Genomic DNA, 18658 nt, shown 5'->3' on the forward strand with positions numbered 1-18658 from the left:
AATGGCCACTGTGTGTCTCCCAGGTGGGGCTGCTGGTGCAGAATGGCTGCTGTGTGTCTCGTAGGTGGGGGTGCTGGTGCAGAATGGCCTCTGTGTGTCTCCCAGGTGGGGCTGCTGGTGCAGAATGGCCTCTGTGTGTCTCCCAGGTGGGGCTGCTGGTGCAGAATGGCCTCTGTGTGTCTCCCAGGTGGGGCTGCTGGTACAGAATGGCTCTGTGTGTCACTCAGTTGGGGTTCTGCACATCACTGGTGGAGGATGTAGGTCCCTCCTGTATGTCAAACACAGCAGCTTTGCTCAGGTAAAGTTGTTTGTTTGCCTTTGAAGACTTGCAAGCAGCTAAACACTGCTTACAAAAAGGGGAAGAACTTTTAAAAGAGCTGTGAATCCCAGACTGCTTCTGTAGGCCAAAGTTTCCGACCATCTGTGGTTTTACCTGTCCTTACTACAGGGGTGTAACCCCGGCATCCTGGCCAAATTTCCCATTGGCCCTTACCAATCATGGCCTCCTAATAACCCCCATCTCTGAACTGACTCCATCACTCTGCCCTCCTCCCCACTGAGAGCTGGTGTGTGGGGAGCGGACTGTTGCACTACGGCTGTCGTTGCATCATCCAGGTGGGGCTGCACACTGGTGGTGGTGGTGGAGGGGATCCCCATTACCTGTAAAGCGCTTTGAGTGGAGTGTCCAGAAAGTGCTATATAAGTGTAAGCAATTATTATTATTATTATTATTATTATTATTATTACAGTCTGAGAGAGTGCAGTTCCCAAGGAGCATGCAGTGAACACACAAACAAGGAAAAGGCAGCACTCGTCTGTGTGTTTTCAGCGCTGAAAAAACACCGGCTGTAAGTCCAGCACTAACGCAACAGGCCGTCTGGGAGTCCATGATCCCATGCAATCATGCTGGTGAACCACAGCGAGCAGCTCATTGCCTTGTGGCATCTTGGGTTCAAAAATAACCACCTGGGGCCAGGAAGCAAAGCTGTCTTTTATTGGCAAGGCTGGGGGGGGTGGTGGGATGGTGCCGCTTTCCTGGGGCGCCTAGCAGAACGTGGGGCCCACGCCTTCGCTGAACTTCCTCCAGCGGTAAGGCCGCCCCTCCTCGCCAGCCGGGGGTTTCTCGGGCTGCGCCGGGGCCGGGGGGGACAAGCGGGGCCCCCTGTGGCGGAGGGAGGCCCGGTGGCGCAGTGCCCCCTTCACCGCCGTGTTCGCCTGCAGCGGCCGCAACACAGGGAGACAAACAGAAGAGCTGTCAGTAACCCAGCCCTGTCTGCAAGCTCAACGCACCTGGCTGTGGCTGAACTTCCCAGCCTGACCCAAGAAGTACCTGGTCTACACTTCAGTCGTATGGACACCTGACCATTTAGGGGGGACAACTTCCAATCAAGACCTCAAGCTTCCCAGAAATGAGACGGAAGCGAACGTTTCAAGAGGAACAGCCTGCTGCAGAGAAATCTCCCTTTTCGCCAGGTATGCTTGAAATTGAGCCCACAGCAGGTATTCATGAATACAGGGGCTCTCGGTCTTAAGTCTGGGGTCCCCTGTGCGTGCTGGTTCGTGCTCCAGCTGGGCCCTTTCTCAGCCTCAAACTGATCTGCCTGCTGGTTTAGACTTTTTGTTTCTGCACTCTGTCCTTGGTTTCCAAAATACTCGGTGTAAAGTGCATTATTTCCAGCCCCTTCAGCACGCAGCACTTTGTGCAGTCTCGTCTCAACGTGTAACTTAAGGATCTGCTCCCGTAGTTGTGACTAATCGCTAGTCACAGGATAGACCCCCAGAGGGATGACTCTGCAACAGATGCTCCCACAGCGAGTCTGGCTTTTTCGTTCTGCTTACAGTAATTCCGCGTGCTTACAGCGGAGCTCTCACTCCTGGAGGAGGACAGTCCTGAATTATCAGCTCTAATTAGCCCATTACAAATCTCCCTGTGCTTTTCAAGAGCACTTTAAAAAAAAACACCTCAAATAGAAAATTGAAACAAATTAGCCTGTACTTAAGTTGGATCAAAAACCAGCGGACACAATATTTTCCCCCAGAAGACCTGCTGCCCTAAAGTTATGATCATGCTGTAAACATGTAAACACTGACATGGAGAAATCAACACCCTGTCCACATAGGTCTTCTCCTACTGAACATGTCCTTTCCCAACAGTCTGCACTTCAGCACCTTTTCCCAACTGCCTGATCCAATTTAGTGTCTCCACATGGGCTGCCAGAGCCTGCCCTGGTAGGGTGAGGCACACCAGCGCAGGGTACAGCCGCAGACACAAACACTCTCAAACCAAGGCCCGTTTTCCCTGAAGGCAAGCGTGGCTGTAGGCTGGGGGGAGGAAACCCACGCGAACATGGGGAGAACATGCAAACTCCACCCAGACAGCACCCCAGGTCCGGAATTGAACCCTGGGCACCAGCTTTGTGAGGCAGCGATGTCACCGTGCCACCTCCTGCCACCCTGTTTCCCGGTGCGTCTCAAAGTTTAAACAAGCTGCCCCCGAATATCAGGGCACTGCTTGTCCTGCCACTCACCCTCCTCCTGGTTCACGCACCTTTCTCGTGCTGGCGACAATTTCCTGGTACAGGTCCTTCTGCGCCACACAGGGCCGGACCCCGATCCCGCTGTCCTCAGACTCCTCCCCTGGCTTGGCCTCCGGAGAAGACTTCGGCAGGTTCCTTTCCAGGCTGTGGGGAAAGCGAGAGGACTGTTCGTTCTTTAGAGCAGCACGACGTATTAAGATTAAGATCACTTTATCGGCCATATACAAGGTTACAAGTTCGATTTCTTGCATTAGGAATGTGTCTTTTTGCAGACCCCAGCTTGCTCTCCATGAGACACACAGGCAGGGAGAGAAGCTGGGGGTCAGAGTGCATTTATACGGCGCACCTGGAGCAGCTGGGGTTAAGGGCCTTGCTCAGGGGCCCAACAGAGTAGGATTCCTCTGCCGCCCGCGGGATTCGAACCAGCAACCTCCCAGCCACAGGCGCAGATCCTGAGCCACAGAGCCACCGCACCGCCCCGTAGTGGAAAGAGCGATCAAGTTCGGACTGTGTGTGCACAGCCCCCCCCCTTGAATCCATGGACTTGCTCCTGTCCTCCCCCAGATCACCCGGAGACGGAGAAAAGCTTACTCCCTGCAGGGCCCGACTCTGTCCGAGCAAGTCTTCCGGCTAGCGCGGTGACAGTCCTGGCTGCACACCGACCAGTGTGAGGAGCTCTGGGGCAGGAGGCAAGTGGGGATCTCCGTTCGGGAGGCGAACGGCACACATGTGCGCCCCACGGAGCCACTTACCGTGGCAGAGAGGCCTGTCTGCTGCTCTCCAGCCGGGCCCTGGCGATTCCCGCAGACTCGCTGGACAGGATGTCAGGGATGGGGCAACAGGGGAAGAGACTCGAGAGCAGGGCCAAGACCTGGGCAACACAAGCTTTCATGAACCACCGGAAACACACTCCTCACCCACACCACCCGCTCCTCGGAACTGAAGCCCTGGTTATTACTTTTAATAATAACTGCTTACACTTCTATAGCGCTTTTCTGGATGCTCCACTCAAAGTGCTTTACAGGTCATGGGGAATCCCACTACCGCCACCAGTGTGCAGCCCCACCTGGATGATGCGCCAGTCCGCTCCCCACACACCAGCTCTCAGTGGGGAGGAGAGCAGAGTGATGGAGCCAGTTCAGAGATGGAGATTATTAGGAGGCCATGTCTGGGAAAGGCCAGGGGGGATATCTGGCCAGGACACTGAAGTTAACACTCCCACTCGTTTCCAGAAACGCCTTGTGATCTTTAATGAGCACAGAGAGTCAGGACCTTGGTTTGACGTCTCATCCAAAGGACAGCGCCTTTTTACAAGATAGTGTCCCTCTCACTACACTGGGGGGCATTAGAATCCACATAGACGTGAGCGCCCCCTACTGGCCCCACTAACACTCTCCAGCAGCAGCCTTAGTTTTTCCCAGGAGGTCTCCCACCCAGGTACTGGCCAGGCTCACACCTGCTGAGCTCCAGTGGGGCTGCCAGCTGTGAAATGCAGGGTGATATGGCTGCTGGCTGTAAAAGAGTTAATGAACGAGGGCAGCATAGCAGAATGGGTCAGTCTCTCGACCCATGGCTGACAGGTTGTGGGTTCGAGTCTTCACTGCAGACGCAGCTATTGTACCTGGAGTGAGGTGTTTACCCCCAGTATCTCCTGTCCACCCAGCTGTATAAATGGAGACCAGATAGAGGGAGTCACGCACTCTCTAGTTCACTTATTCCTACAGAACACAGGATGAGCGCTGGCACAATGAGCTGCTGTGGCTCAGATATGAAGATTACTTAACAAGTCAGCAGACAGCATTTATCCGAGAGAGATGCCACAAAGTCCTGATGAAGTGCCCAATTTTTCCAATATTATTTTTATGTTCTCAAGAGCATCTGCTGGATGACGCAGGAGCCCCTGTTCACGTCCATCTTACTAAGATAGTGTATACTGAGCTCTTTCTAGAACAGCTCTAAAGCAGCCTGCAGTTAATGGGGGACTGTTTTACAAGCACATGCCTGGTTTCAGATTAGTGCCCTACAGCTGGGCATGCTTACATGCTGGGTGAGACAAATCATAAATTGAGTCATACTTTAATTTCTCTGCGTTGCGGTCTCTCTAGCGCTGGGACACTTGACTCAATCCCGGACATGGGGTGCTGCCTGTGTGGAGTTTGCATGTTCTTCCTATGTTCATGTGGGTTTCCTCTGGGTGCTCTGGTTTCTTTACACAGTTTAAAGACATGTTGACTGACTTCTGGAGAAATTGGCCCTGGTGTGAGTGTGTGCCCTGCAATGTACTGGTGTCCTGTCCAGGGTGTACCCTGCCTTGCGCCCATTGCCTGCTGGGATAGACTCCTGCTTCCCCCCCACGACCCTGAATGGGGAAGAAGATGCTAGAAAATGAAAGGAAGAAAGGTTACAAACAAGAGGTCATTTTGACCCATGTAGCTCCATACTCCCACAACTCTCTGTGTACAGAAGAGTTGCACCTATTCTTTCTGGAATATTCCTAAACTTGATTTCCCCATTCCAGAAAGAAAAGAGAAGTCTGAGCAGAGCATCCCATCCTAAGATTTCACGAGTGCTGGGTTTCAAGCTGTGGCTCTGCAGGCTCGCCTGGTCGTTGCTGGGGTCCAGCAGGAGGGAGGCGATGGCGTCCTCTTTTGCCCCTTCCTCGTCCCCCAGCCTCAGACGAGCCTTCCCTCGGTTCTCGAAGTACTGGGACACTCCGGGGTTGTACCGGATAGCGAGCGAGAATCTGTCCGCCGCTGCCTGGTCCTTTCTGCAAAAAAACACAGAGGCAAAAATAAATCTAAGAAACTGCAGTGACAGCATCTTCCAGCAGAGGGGGCTATGTCCAACATGATGTAGAACAGGACCCAGCTCCTGGACAGCTGCAATCACATTAGCCCTACAGATAAACCATGCACCAACTGCTTTTAGAGATTATGGATACTTGTGAGTTATTATTCCAGGAAGCAGATATTTAAAGGAACTCTCTTGTATTGCAAATCAATCTATGCTTTGTGATGTGTATGAAACATGCAAGAACTTCTTCCTTTATTGTTTTTTGTATACGCTAAATGTTTTATGTCTTAAAACTGGAATGTAGACTTAAATATGGATGCCTTTGTGTTATGTGGCAGAAGGGTCCTCTGATTGTGTTCCAAATGATCTCTAAATCCTTTATTATAACACATGACCTGTTCAAGTGGTCACAGATATTAGTGCCAGAGCTCAGAAACTGATGGTTGCCTATACAAACTGCTGGCCCAGAGCTCTGCAGGATGAGGACAGGAAACCCCGGCTGTGGAAGCAAGAGGTCTGCCTCTGTCTTATCCGTGCTGAAGGTGGGGGTCTGCTTGCCTGTCCTGGTACTCCAGGAGTCCCAGCGAGTTGTGCACCAGGGCCAGGCGGCTCCACACAGCCCGGTCCTCCGGGTCCATCTCCTCAGCCTGCTGGTAGTCAGCCAAGGCAAATGTCCACTCCCCCTGCTTGAAGAAGCAGTCTGCCGAGAGAGGGGACATCACACTGAGGGCCACATTCCCTAAAACAGCCCCATCCGAACCCTGCGCGTAATCCGTTACCTTGATCTCACGCTCTTCTCCCCAGAGGATCCCAAAGGAACTTGAAACCGCCCCCAAGCAGACCCATCGCATACAATCATCATTCTAGTTTAGCAGCGCTATTTTTATATTTCGGGGCTCAGACAGAATCGGCATTGCCGAGTGCCTTTCAAACCACAGTAAAAGTCAAATGGACACAGTAACACATAAAACCTGCAATTTACATCACAAAACGGACTCAATTTCCAGGTGTGTGCAGCGCCATATTGTGCGATTCAGAACGAGACAACACGGCCTCCGGTGATGTGTCGCCGCCCTATTGCACTGCGAACAAGCAGGCTAGTGAATACATAATCCAGAATCCATAATGTCTGCTGCACAACCCTTACTTATTTGCTTGTACATCACAGGGACTAGCGAGCGGGAAGGGCCACATCGCATTGCCACTACACAAAGTTCACAAGTGTGTGTGTGCTTGATTCGAATGAGTTTATTTTGTTACAGAGATTTAATAACCCGTCTGAGAATTTGGGAATTTGGGACTGCAGTTTCCCTTCAAATATATTAATATGTATATCATGTATAAATATTTCAGTGTGTTGTTTAGGGATCGCAGTCAGGAGAATTCGGCCCAGAAACAAGCTCCACTACCCCTCTGCCGGCTTCCTTCCTCCCTTACCCCCACGGTTGATGTACAGGCCCTTCTCCCGTTTCTCCTCCTCGATGGCCTTGCTCAGCAGCAGCTCGGCCTCCTGGTAGAAGCGCCGGGAGAAGCAGTGGACGGCGAAGTCGTTGTAGGTCAGCGCCAGCTGCCTGCGGGCCTCGGCCTGCTCCCCTCTTTACCAGTCATGGCCTCCTAATAACCCCCATCTCTGAACTGGCTCCATCTCTCTGCTCTCCTCCCCACTGAGAGCTGGTGTGTGGGGAGCGGACTGGCTGCCGTCGCATCATCCAGGTGGGGGGGGGGGGGGGGGGGGTAACACATTGGTGGTGCAAGTGGGATTTCCCATTACCTGTAAAGCACTTTGAGTGCTTTTTATTATAAGTGTAAGGAATTGTTGTTATTATTATTATTATTATATGGGCAGTGGTGGGGCTCTCCTACCTGAAGAGGTAATAGTGGCTCTGCTCCGGGTTGTGCTCCACGGCTGTGTTGATCTTCTGCAGGGCCTCCCGGAGCTGGCCCCCCACTGCCCGGGACACGGCCTGCTCCCGAGCCCCCTCCGCCACCCCCTGCAGCTCCGACAGCAAGCGCCAGGCCTCCTGGTACTCCGGCGCCACCGCCAGGGCGGCCTTGACATCGCGGTAGCACAGAGTCGCCTGGAAGAAAGAGGCAGAGCTCAGCGCCTCGGAATGACAGTGGAGGCCACGGCCGTAAGGCGGGGGGGGGGGATCGGCGACCTGGCTGAAGTGTCTGTGCAGTCTGGCCCTCAGAACGAAGAGGTCAGGGTTGCTGGCGTCCGTCTCCAGCCAGCCGCTCACCAGCCGCAGGCAGTCTCCGTGCTGGCCCAGAGCCGCCAGGCAGGCCAGACTGCAAGACAAGGAGCGCGCCGTGAGCGCGCCGTGGGCCGCAGGATCAAAAATCAGAGGGCCACCAGGCCTGGACCGGGTATCAGGGTAAGAGACATCTTAATGTGACCCCCCCCCCCAGAGGTGTCCTGATGTTTTCGGGGTTGTTTTACCCCATTAAAAAAAACAACAACAGAATTGTATTTCCTGCGGCATCCTGCATGACCGCCACATCCCAGAGTGCTTTGCAGGTTCCCATCTTCCTTCAGAGGCAGATACAACCAAACTCGTTGGCTTCCTCTGTTCATCAAAGCCTTTCTGCACTTTTATGCTATACCACGTCCAAATTACAGCCGATACCATCTAAAAAGAGGAGGGCAGGGAACAAATGTATACATTTCGACAAAATCAGTGAATAAATAGATGTGTTTATGGTTTTTTTTCCCCACATGAACACTAGAAGTTGTGCCCACCTCCTTACCGGATCCTTGCATCAATCTCTGGATTCCTAAGCCTGTCCCGTAAGGCATACTGACCTCCTCATGTGATAAGACCTGTTGTCAGGTATCAGCTCAGAAGCCTTGGCGAAAGACTCCAGGGCGTCGAGGTACAGTCCCTGGTCAAACAAACACTGGCCCTGTGAGGACAGCGATAGCAGACACATCAGAAAATTAAAAGTGGCGCGGAGTGGGGCAACTGCTGAAGTTCTCCACCTTGCCCAATTAAAATTAAACTTTATATCTGCAGAGCCATTTCGGCCATATTTCCGGCAAGATACTGGTTTATCCTGGAATTGTAGACGGCACTGGCAAAAGAAGTGCAAGGTCAATGCTTTGTGCTCTTGCAGTTTGATGTCTGCAAAGTGAAAGGGATCAGCAGTTCCAATCTACACAAACTCATCACGCCTGCCGCCGCGCTGGACATTTCCCCGGTTGGAGGAACTGAACCTCTTCGGTCCTGAGCGGAGAAGACCCTGGGGTCCGCCCGATCCGAGTGTTTAAAATCCCGTCGGCCCGGCCAATTTCTTCGAAACAAACAGTGGGACGCAAACCAGAGGGCATCAGGCTTGATTTACGTGGAAGCGCATTTAAACCTGAGAACGATACCAATAAGGACGCCTGGGTTTCCGCACTGAAACCCTGACTTCCTTCAACAAATAGCTAAACAACATCCTTGGAGAGAGATAAGAGGCCATATATAATTTCTTGCATTAGGAATTTGTCTTTTTTCGCAGAACCCAGCTTGCTCTCCATGAGACACACAGACAGGGAGAGAAGCTGGGGGTCAGAGGGCAGGGTCAGCCATTTATACGGCGCCCCTGGAGCAGCTGGGGTTAAGGGCCTTGCTCAGGGGCCCAACGGAGTAGGATTCCACTCCTCCACCCAACTACTACCTGCCAAATGAATCTAGATGGGGCAAATGGCCTCCTCTCATTTGTAACTGTCCTTGAGTCCTCCTTCCCCGAGGTGCGCAGCGCCCTGTCTCACCTGCAGGTAGAAGATGAAGCCCAGGCGGCAGCGAAAGGCCTCAGACTCTGGCTCCAGGGACCAGGCCCTCCGGTAGTTGAGGGCGGCAGACTGGAAGTCGCACAGCTGCAGGTAGGACTCCGCTCTGCACACAAACAGCCGCGTCTGCGGCGGGGCAACAGCACAGTCAAGGAGGGGGATAACCCGCCCGCGACTCATACACTCCATACCCCACCTGACTGCTCTGCGCCACCTGGAAACACCCAAGTAATAGCAGGAGGTTGCCTTCAATAAAAGCATCTCCGAATAGGCACCAGGTCCACGAGTGAACCCTCAATATGTTCATTCAGATGATTGTTGATGGAGGGCTCAATGCGTTTCTGCTTCACGCATGTTTGGGCCACTACCATAAAGTCTGCACAGACACAAGGCAAAGTAAATGCGATCTTGTCCCACACTCAGGAGCCAGCTTTTCTGACTGTTATTTCATTAGGGTTTAGTTGACCTGTCGTTTAACAACCTATCACAATCAAAATCAGACACCTAAGTGACACTTGCGCATTGGCAGAAGACGTCCCCCGCCCCCGCCCCCCAAATTCAGAAATGGACAGAATTGTAACTCGGAAAACCTGTCCTTCCACAAGAAAACCACAAACCCCACTGTCTGCGTCCGCTACACTTCTGTCCGTTTACCTGCTCTGGCTGCAGGCTGATGGCTTTCGAGAAGGAGGTCACAGCCTGAGCCCACTGGGCTCCGGACATGGCCTCCAGCCCCTTGTCGTAGCTGTGGCACAAGACACAGAGGTTAACAGCTTTACGACACATTGACATTCCTTGAAGATCTAAGTGCTTTATCTTCAATCTGTCCTACTTGATATTGAGTCCTCCTTGAATTGATTCACTCTGCGCTCTCCTGTTTTCCTGTGAAAAAGGAGCATAGTGAGCTCACTTTTAGTGAGCAAATGCCAGGCTCCCCCACTGTTCATGGGGATCACGATCAACACTGCTACAAGCAAAGGGAAACCGTTGGGGGTGTTTGTTCCAGACTATCACAAGCCTTTGTGTAAAGAATCACATCATGTTCTCAGTTTTAAGCACATGTCTCTTTATTCTCCACTTACAATATAATAATAACCATGATCCTTCTTATATAGGGAGTGGTTTTTCTGGACACTCCACTCAAAGCGCTTTACAGGTGATGGGGATCCCACTACCGCCACCAATGTGCAGCCCCCACCTGGGTGATGCGCCAATCCGCTCCCCACACACCAGCTCTCAGTGGGGAGGAGATGAGGATTATTAGCAGGCCATGATTGATAAAGATCAATGGGAAATTTGGCCAGGACACCAGGGTAAGACCCCTACACTTTTCGAGAAACGCCCTGGGATTTTAATGACCACATAGAGTCCGGACCTTGGTTTTCTTTTATCTGAATGACAGCGCCTGTTTACAGTATAGTGTCCCCGTCACTATACTGGGGCATTAGGACCCGCACAGACCGCAGGGTGAGTGCCCCCTACTGGCCCCACTAACACTCCAGCAACAACCTCAGTTTTTCCCAGGAGGGAAACCTAACCCTTACCTGTCAGGGGTGCAGCCCAGGAGCAGAAATATTAAAATCATACATGATGTTCGGCCCAACACATTGTACAGCTGTCATGAATTAGTAAGAGCTCATTCAGAATGTTGTGTTACCATATGTAGGGTTAGCTACAGTTTCCCCACAACATAATCAACTGCCCCCGTATCTTATACTGAAACCTATGGTTATACAAGGTTCCCCACTCATCTAGACTCTACAGTAGGGTACTGCCACTAGCGACCGGAATCATCTAGATAAGATCACTTTATTGGCCATATAGAATTTCTTGTATTAGGAATTTGTCTTTTCGCAGACCCCAGCTTGCTCTCTATGAGACATACAGACAGGGGGAGAAGCTGGGGGTCAGAGCGCAGGGTCAGCCATTGTACAGCGCCCCTGGAGCAGTTGGGGTTAAGGGCCTTGCTCAGGGGCCCAACAGAGTAGGATTCCTCTGCCGGCCGCAGGATTCGAACTGGCAACCTCCCAGCCACAGGCACAGATCCTGAGCCACAGAGCCACCGCTCCACCCTACTGGGGAGCTGTAAATGTACCCAAATTTCAGAGTGGCGATTCCACAGTCTGCAATCAGCCTGAGCTGGACTCACTGCTCTGCAGCTCTCCGTCGGATGATGGAGTCTCCGTGCAGCTCCGGGCGCTCCCGCCTGCTCTCCGGCGGGTCGAACAGCCGGCTGGAGGTGAAGATCCACCTCAGAGACCTCACCCGGGCCTCTCGCAGCTTCTCCTCCGTGACGGCGGTGGGGAACAGGCTGCCAGCGCTAACTTCCTGCGGGCGGGCGGACAGACACCGGCCGGGCGGTCAGAGCTCCGTCCCGCAAGCCCCTGACGTCAGGGGATCACTGCTCTTTGTAGCTCGCATTACAAGTAATTTCACCACCGAATCGCGATAGGTTTAAACTGTCTCTTGGTGCTGGCTGGTTGAAATTCAGTCAGAAGGATTAAGAATAATTGCTTACACTTTTAAAGCGCTGTACAGGTCATGGGGATCCCCTCCACCACCACCAGTGTGCGGCCCCACCTGGATGATGCACCAGCACGCTCCCCACATAATGCAATGAAGGATGTTTAATGCATTGAAAAGTTTTTTTTCTTAAAACTACTTTTAACACTCGGAATACTTTGTTAGCCCCGAAAAAAAAAAACCACCATCTGCACTTTAAGATAGTCGGTGCTTACGTGCCGCCCAGATCAGATGTCCCCGTTGTTGTTGTTGTTTTTTACTTTACCTTTTCGACTCAATCGGAATTGGAGTCTTAATTTGTTTTTGTTTTTTTTTGCCTGTGCTTAGTCATTTTTTTGCCCCACCAGCGCCCGTTAAGAGTCGTCTACTTTTATTTTTCCAGATCGCCAAGCTTGTGCGTCTCGGAAAACAAGCGCAACCCGCTTCTGACTCTTCCGATTTCCTTCTCCGGGAACAATTTTTACTTTCCCTGCTCCGTCGGTACTGGGCGGTTTACCTCTTGAATTTTATCGGAGGTCTCGGTCGTCCCTTCTCTCGCTTTGAGATCCATCGTCCCGCAAGCTCGGTCCTGAGAGTGATTTCCCAACGTTAATTAAAACGGCTGAATTATTTTCGTTTGCCCGATTACACGTGTTGGCAAACGCTCAGATATTTAGAGATTCTTGAACAAAAAAAATCTGCAATATCGTCAGACCGACTGCAGGCGATTCAGACACAAATGACGCGTCGACTCCGGTAATAAATAAGTCCGTTTGGCACCTGCAGCCTATGGCGGTGATAACGAAGATTAAAACAGATGTAGAAAACGCGAGATTCAGATTCAGCTCGGCAGAATCCCCTTCATCTTTAGCCCTCCACGCAAAACTACAAGCACGAAAGGAGATGGGGGGGGGCATGGCTTGAGCCTCAGCCCACGGGCAAACTTTCCTGTCACCAAGGAGACCGAGTCCAAGAGCGGACTTTACTGTGTGTCCGCACTGCCCCTAGCGGTCACGACCCCGCACTGCAGGCCTGTGAAGCACTACTCTGTATACGCGTATTATTATTATTAATAATAATAATAATAATAATAATAATAATAATGAGTAGTTCAGGTGGGTAGCTGCGTCAGCATGCGTAGGCTACAAAGGACAAGTAATTCAATTCAACTTTATTTCCCATTCTGCTTACACAGGTGCATAGTATAGTGAAAAGTGTTTCTCATTAGTCTCTCAGGTGCGGTATATAAATAGAACAGAAGACAAGACAATAGACAGAAATACAACAACAATAACAGGTTTATTCCATGCTGAAAAGAGAAAAAGAAAATTATTATTATCATCAATAATAATAACAACGATGATAATAATATATGAGCAAAGTCTGGGATTAATTATTAACTAATCTTAATAAGATACATACGATTGTTCATGCATAATTAAGAACTAAAGCTAAAACAGAACTGGACCCCCAGGCACGAAAAATACATCCGTAAAACTCTCGCCGGATCTAAACCATTCCAGGCGCTACATTTCTGTAGCTTTAATAAACATTTCTTTGGTGTTTTACTTCCACCAATAGTCGATTCAAGGTTTTGCTTTTCAATATTTCCGCATTTCGGTGTAACAAAAAAACAATGGAGTCAAAGGCATATTTAAAAATGTTTTATAAATGATCAAGAGAAACGCCACTTGACTCAATACTGCGTGCGTGTACCAAAACCCAATGAAAGTCAAGACTCTAAGCATCCAGCGTAACTTTGCCTTGTGTGCTGTTCGTAGAAACAGGCAGGGGTCTTTGATGTGTTATTTCTAAATTAACCCACCAAATATGTAGACGTACGGCAAAGTATTTACCCTTAGTTCTGCAGTCGGGGATTTGAAACAGACGACCACCGGGTTTCCTAAATACACCGGGTGCTAAGAAATATAAAGTAATCTAGCACTCCGAGTCTTTGTTGACCTTTGACTCATTCGTAGTACCCCCAATCTGATAATAGACATTGATAAAGTTTATATTAGGCGTTGTTATCATCGTGGAGATGTTACTGAAAGACCGTGATCTAGCAGAAAGGAAGCTGAGCCGAACCGACTTTAGAACTACAGATTGCCGTAAAGCAGGGCGCCCCTTTGCGCTGCGCTTTACGGCTGAGGGGGCGTGGTGGCTAGTTCTGTTTTGCGACATCAGATGACCGAGTCAGCTGATTTCTTTCCAGCAACAGGGAAGTGGGAGTTATAGGTATGTCTGCGCCCCGGTGCGATTGAACTTTTTTAGGGGCTGTAGGTTGAGGGAGGGGGTGCTAACGCTACTTTTCGGAGGAGCAGACAGGTTGCCGGAGAAAGGGCAACCGACAATCTAGAGGCGGTGAGCACCTGGTGGGGCCCGTGTGTCTGTCATCCCAGGGAAAAAATCACGTCAGTGGGCGACATGTTCGGGGGGGAAGACGACGACGGGGATTTTCTGTCTCCCACGGGCGGGTGAGTAATTGAACGGGACCTTATTCTTTTTTAAAAAAAATAATTTCAGCAATTTGCATTTGTTTCCACAATCGCCCGGTAGGTACACGAAGCTGGGTAGCTGCGTGTAAATAGAGAATTTACTGCAACAAAAGTATTCCTTTTTTGTTTTCTTAATTTGGTGCGCTCTCCAAAGTGCGGAATTTAAATATACGACGAGAGAAACGCATAGAGCACTGGAAAGTGCATCATTTATTGAAGACGGTCGGGCTCGGGTATGTATACCGCAGGACGCAATGCTTAAAAAAAAAAAAACAAACAAAACACGAGTCTTATCCTCCATTCATTTCTGTCCGTCGCAGTTACGTTTTGAATGAAGTTCCTGTGTTTGAGCAACGCTATAGCTGACACCTGTGCAGAGGAGCCTGTTCACAGAGCCGGCGTGGAGTTTGTCGCCCAAGCAGTGCCCGTTTGAAATGTGCCGGTGAGCCTGGGCTGGGTTCAGGGCGCTGTGACTTCTCTTGCATCTCCCCTGCCCAGGGGGGCAAGGACTGGATTTGCATGTGGGGGGGGGGGGCGGGTTTTAAAACCCTATTATGGAAATATGGAGGGTCCTGGGGGGGCGCGAATTCTTCCTCATGCGATCGAAAAACGATCCGCCGTTCCTTTCGTGCACAACTTCCTCAAGTCACTATATTTCACTTCTCGTATTGCAGAGGATTCAAAAGTCACTTTGACAGGCAACAGGTCTCAGAGTCGCTCGCGGAGTGGAGACCAGCGCGGACGGATCCCCTGCATCCTGCCGGGTGTCTTGCTGGGCGCTCAAATGTTTCTGTATGAAGTGATTTTTTTTTCTCCTCTCGGAGCATGTGGTGTTGAAATTTACCTGCCTGTCCCTCTGCGCTGCGTGTTTAATGCATTAAGAGCGATCACCGTTCCCAGGTTCATTAGAGCGCTGCCGGACTGGTCCCGTTTAATTTCCCATTAGCTTGCAGCGGCAGGCGCAGATGGTCTCTAACTATTCCATCCAGAAGGCTCTTTAATCACGGAGGGGGGGAAGCCTTTGATTGGCAGGCATGCCTCCGATTAAAAGCTGAAAGTGGCTTCCACTGAAGGGAAGAGGGGGCGTCTGGACGGGCGAGGAGTGACATTGCTTCTCAACTAATTGCAGCGCAGATTAAAGTTGGCGCATCGCACCGCCTAAACGAATCCCTCGTTCTGCAGGAGGAATTGGTGCTTTCTGGGCGCCCGGCGTATTTGAAGATGTTGGATGTGAAGTGTTGGATCCGGGTTCTGTTGTTGGCGCCTGATGTGAGCATGCAACTTTTTCTACTGTAAAGTCCCGAGCTAGTGGCTTGATTTTCGTTGGCGTTGTTGGACACGTCCGTGTTTACAGAGAGCGCCGCCTCAATTAAAAACGAAGCATCGTGAGAGCCTCCAGTTCATTGGATACTAGCCGCTTATAGACCCCTTTTTGCCAGTAAACCCCACGACTCCGGTAAACGAAGCTGGAGCTTTCTTTATTGCGAGGAAGAGAGGAGGACAGAGGTAACCCCGACTCTCACCCGCTTTCCTAAGAGCAGCAACGGACTTTTATTCTAAAAGATGATTGCAAATTTTCCCAAACAAAAACGGCACATTTCTGATGGGTCAGTAGTAGTTTCTTACCAAATGAGCTGTGAACAAGGTCAGAAAGTTAGGTCGCCCTAAGACCCTATTCCCTTGTATGTTAATCACGCATAGGATACACCTGAAGAAACCTCAGCCCACTCGGACTGTACCAAACGGTGAACAGTTCTTGAGGACCTAATTGTTAACTCCTAACGGGTATCGATTCCTTCACGATGAAATGAGCTAGATGGATCTCGTCTGTCACTTTTTCTATCCGTGATAAGGCTCCCACGAAGGAGACACTAGTGCCTGTAACGGCTTCTTAGCTCCGAGTGCAGAGCTGAACACATACTGTCTCTTTACAGAACACACTAGCGCCACAGAATCGCAGTGTGCCTGGCTTGCTAGATAACCACAACAGAGCAGTCTAGTTCCGTCTCTGTAGACTTCAGTTCCCACTTGGTTCTTAAACAGCTTAATGGGATCTTTGCTGGCTTAATTTATAGCCAGCAGCCATATCGCCCTGCAGTTCACCGCTGGCAGCCCAGTGAAGCTCAGCGGGTGTGAGCCTGGCCAGTACCTGGATGGGAGACCACCTGGGAAAAACTAAGGCTGCCGCTGGAAGAGGTGTTAGTGGGACCAGTAGGGGGCGCTCACCCTGTGGTCAGTGTGGTTCCTAATGCCTTAGTATAGTGATGAGTACACAATACTGTAAAAACGTGCCGTCCTTCGGATGAGACGTAAAACCGAGGTCCTGACTCTCTGTGATCATTAAAAATCCCAGGGCATTTCTCGAAAAGAGTAGGGGTGTTACGCCGGCGTCCTGGCCCAATTTCCCCCTGGTCTTTACCAATCATGGCCTCCTAATAACCCCCATCTCTGAACTGGCTCCATCACTCTGCTCTGAGAGCAGGTGTGTGGGGAGCGGACTGGAGCACTCTGGCGTGTCTAGAAAAGCACTAAATAAGTGTAACCAATTATTGTTAATTATTATTAATAAAGAGGCCCCAGGTCTTCTGGTGCTGCTGTTTTAAAGAGAACTGGAAAGCCTGCAGACAGACTCTAGATTCGGGATGGGGCTGTCCCGTTCCAGTCGCTAGGAGTCCTAAGAAGTGTGCAAGGATAAGCAGTGTTGCCCACCTCTGGCCACCCCCCACCCGATTCCCCTGGACCACTGTGCCAATGCTTTCGGTCCAAAGCACAGCCAGTAAGCACTTGAGACAGGAGGCCTGTAATAATAATAATTCCTTACACTTATATAGCACTTTTCTGGACACCCCACTCAAAGTGCCTTACAGGTGATGGGGAATCCCACTGCCGCCACCAGTGTGCAGCCCCACCTGGATGCTGCGCCAGTCCGCTCCCCACACACCAGCTCTCAGTGGGGAGGAGAGCAGAGTGATGAAGCCAGTTCAGAGATGGGGATGATTAGGAGGATGTGATTGGTAAAGATCAATGGGAATTTGGCTGGGACACCCAAGTAACGCCCCTACTCTTTTCTAGAAGTGCCCTGGGATTTTTAGTGACCACAGAGAGTCGGGATCTTGGTTTTACGTCTCACCCAAAGGACAGTGTCCTTTTACGGTGTAGTGTTCCCGTCCCTATACTGGGGCATTAGGACGCACACAGACTGCAGGGTGAGCGCCCCCTGCTGGCCCCACTCACACCTCTTCCTTAGCTTTCCCAGGAGGTCTCCCATCCAGGTACTGACCAGACTCACACCTGCTGAGCTCCAGTGGGGCTGCCAGCTGTGAGCTGCAGGGTGATATAGCTGCTGGAAAAGTACTGTACTGTCCTCAAAGCAGTCAAGGAAGGGAGAAAGCGTTGCTCAATCCTCTAGCTTGATTGTCCTTTTTTTTTGCTTTAGTCTATTGTCCTAGTCTATTCAACGGGCGGTGCGGGGGCTCTGTGGCTCAGGATCGGCGCCTGTGGCTGGAAATTTGCCGGTTCGTATCCCGCGGCCGGCAGAGGAATCCAACTCCGCTGGGCCCCTGAGCAAGGCCCTTCACCCAACTGCTCCAGGGGCGCTGTATAAATGGCTGACCCTGCGCTCTGACCCCCAGCTTCTCTCTCCCTGTCTGTGTGTCTCATGGAGAGCAAGCTGGGGTCTGCGAAAAGACAAATTCCTAATGCAAGAAATTGTATATGGCCAATAAAGTGTGTTCTTTTCCGTTTGTTCGGTGCTATCCCCTTCGTCCAACAGCAGTGCTGGTGGTGACTCCGATAAGGCAGGCTGCCAGGGATGGGGCTCTCGCTGTCGGTCAGGGAGGGAGGGGCCCAGCCTGCTAATTCCACTCACATGTTCCCAGCTAAGGCAGAGGGTCCCTTGTGCTCCTGCTCTTGCTGGGGTTTGCAGGTCTGCAGCCTGTCTCCCGTCTCGAAAAGAGAAGCAGAGCTGAGATTCAGCAGGGGCGTGTGTTGGGAGGGGGAGATGGGGGGGGGGGGGGTTGTCCTGCCTGTCCTGCGGTTTGCTCGCGGCCGGCCCTGTGTTCCTTGAGTTTTGGTGCTGAAAGTGTCACGTGGGTGCGATCTAGGAGCGCTCAGTGGCCCAGAGAGAGAGAGAGAGAGAGCCGGGGAACCAGAGACAGGAGAGTGACTCCCTGAGGAGCAGCTCTCCTCCCTCGTCACTGCTCCCCCAGACGGAGGAGTTGGTGTGGGACCAGTTGGGACGCCGTCATGTCAGCGCTGTGGGACAATGACTACCTGTGGCAGGAGGTCCAAGGGTCAGTATCAAGCCTGCTCCACCTTTCCGTTTGAGAGCGGCCCAGAGCAGGTGGTGGACGTGGAGGCCAGCGCGTGACCGTCCGCTCTGGGATCTGGCGGCCGCAAGGCAGGAGCTATCAAAAGCCCCGGAGATGGGTTTTGTGCCGTGTCGAGTCGCGTGCGGGCAGTCCTGGTTCAGTTCTGCTCGCCGGACGAGTGACCGTGAGTAACCGGCCTGTGGGAGCTTGTGCGCTCTCAAGAGGCCTCTCCGCCAGCCAGGCGGT

General features: G+C 51.5%; 2 protein-coding genes across 2 annotated transcripts in view; one reads left to right on the forward strand and one right to left on the reverse strand.

Moving 5' to 3' along the window:
* Nucleotides 1–1044: 1044 nt before the first annotated feature.
* On the reverse strand, nt 1045–12191 carry ttc16 (tetratricopeptide repeat domain 16). The gene is made up of 13 exons (XM_088940207.1): nt 12122–12191; nt 11252–11430; nt 9757–9847; nt 9085–9228; nt 8134–8234; nt 7490–7619; nt 7194–7408; nt 6768–6925; nt 5889–6030; nt 5139–5304; nt 3290–3408; nt 2549–2681; nt 1045–1215 (listed from the first exon to the last, which is right to left on the reverse strand). The coding sequence occupies exons 1-13, from the start codon at nt 12173–12175 to the stop codon at nt 1045–1047; spliced, it is 1803 nt and encodes a 600-aa protein (XP_088796333.1). The 5' UTR covers nt 12176–12191.
* A 1615-nt stretch (nt 12192–13806) lies between these two features.
* Nucleotides 13807–18658, forward strand: part of fkbp15b (FKBP prolyl isomerase family member 15b) — a 31211-nt gene continuing 26359 nt past the window's right edge. The window contains exon 1 of the mRNA XM_088940672.1: nt 13807–14081. Within this exon, the coding sequence (XP_088796798.1) occupies nt 14032–14081 (50 nt within the window). The 5' untranslated portion in view covers nt 13807–14031. The remainder of the gene's footprint in view (nt 14082–18658) is intronic.

The sequence above is a fragment of the Atractosteus spatula genome, chromosome 23 (genome assembly GCF_055471065.1).
Source record: "Atractosteus spatula isolate fAtrSpa1 chromosome 23, fAtrSpa1.hap1, whole genome shotgun sequence".
NCBI classification, from domain to species: domain Eukaryota; kingdom Metazoa; phylum Chordata; class Actinopteri; order Semionotiformes; family Lepisosteidae; genus Atractosteus; species Atractosteus spatula.

Coding starts and splice junctions, on each gene's coding strand:
- ttc16 (XM_088940207.1), bottom strand. CDS start 12,175: ATGGATCTCAAAGCGAGAGAAGGGACGACCGAGACCTCCGATAAAATT. Junction 6,031..6,767: donor CCTGTACATCAACCGTGGGG/GTAAGGGAGGAA, acceptor CTCTCTCGGCAG/ACTGCTTCTTCAAGCAGGGG. Junction 3,409..5,138: donor TGGACCCCAGCAACGACCAG/GCGAGCCTGCAG, acceptor TGTGTTGCCCAG/GTCTTGGCCCTGCTCTCGAG.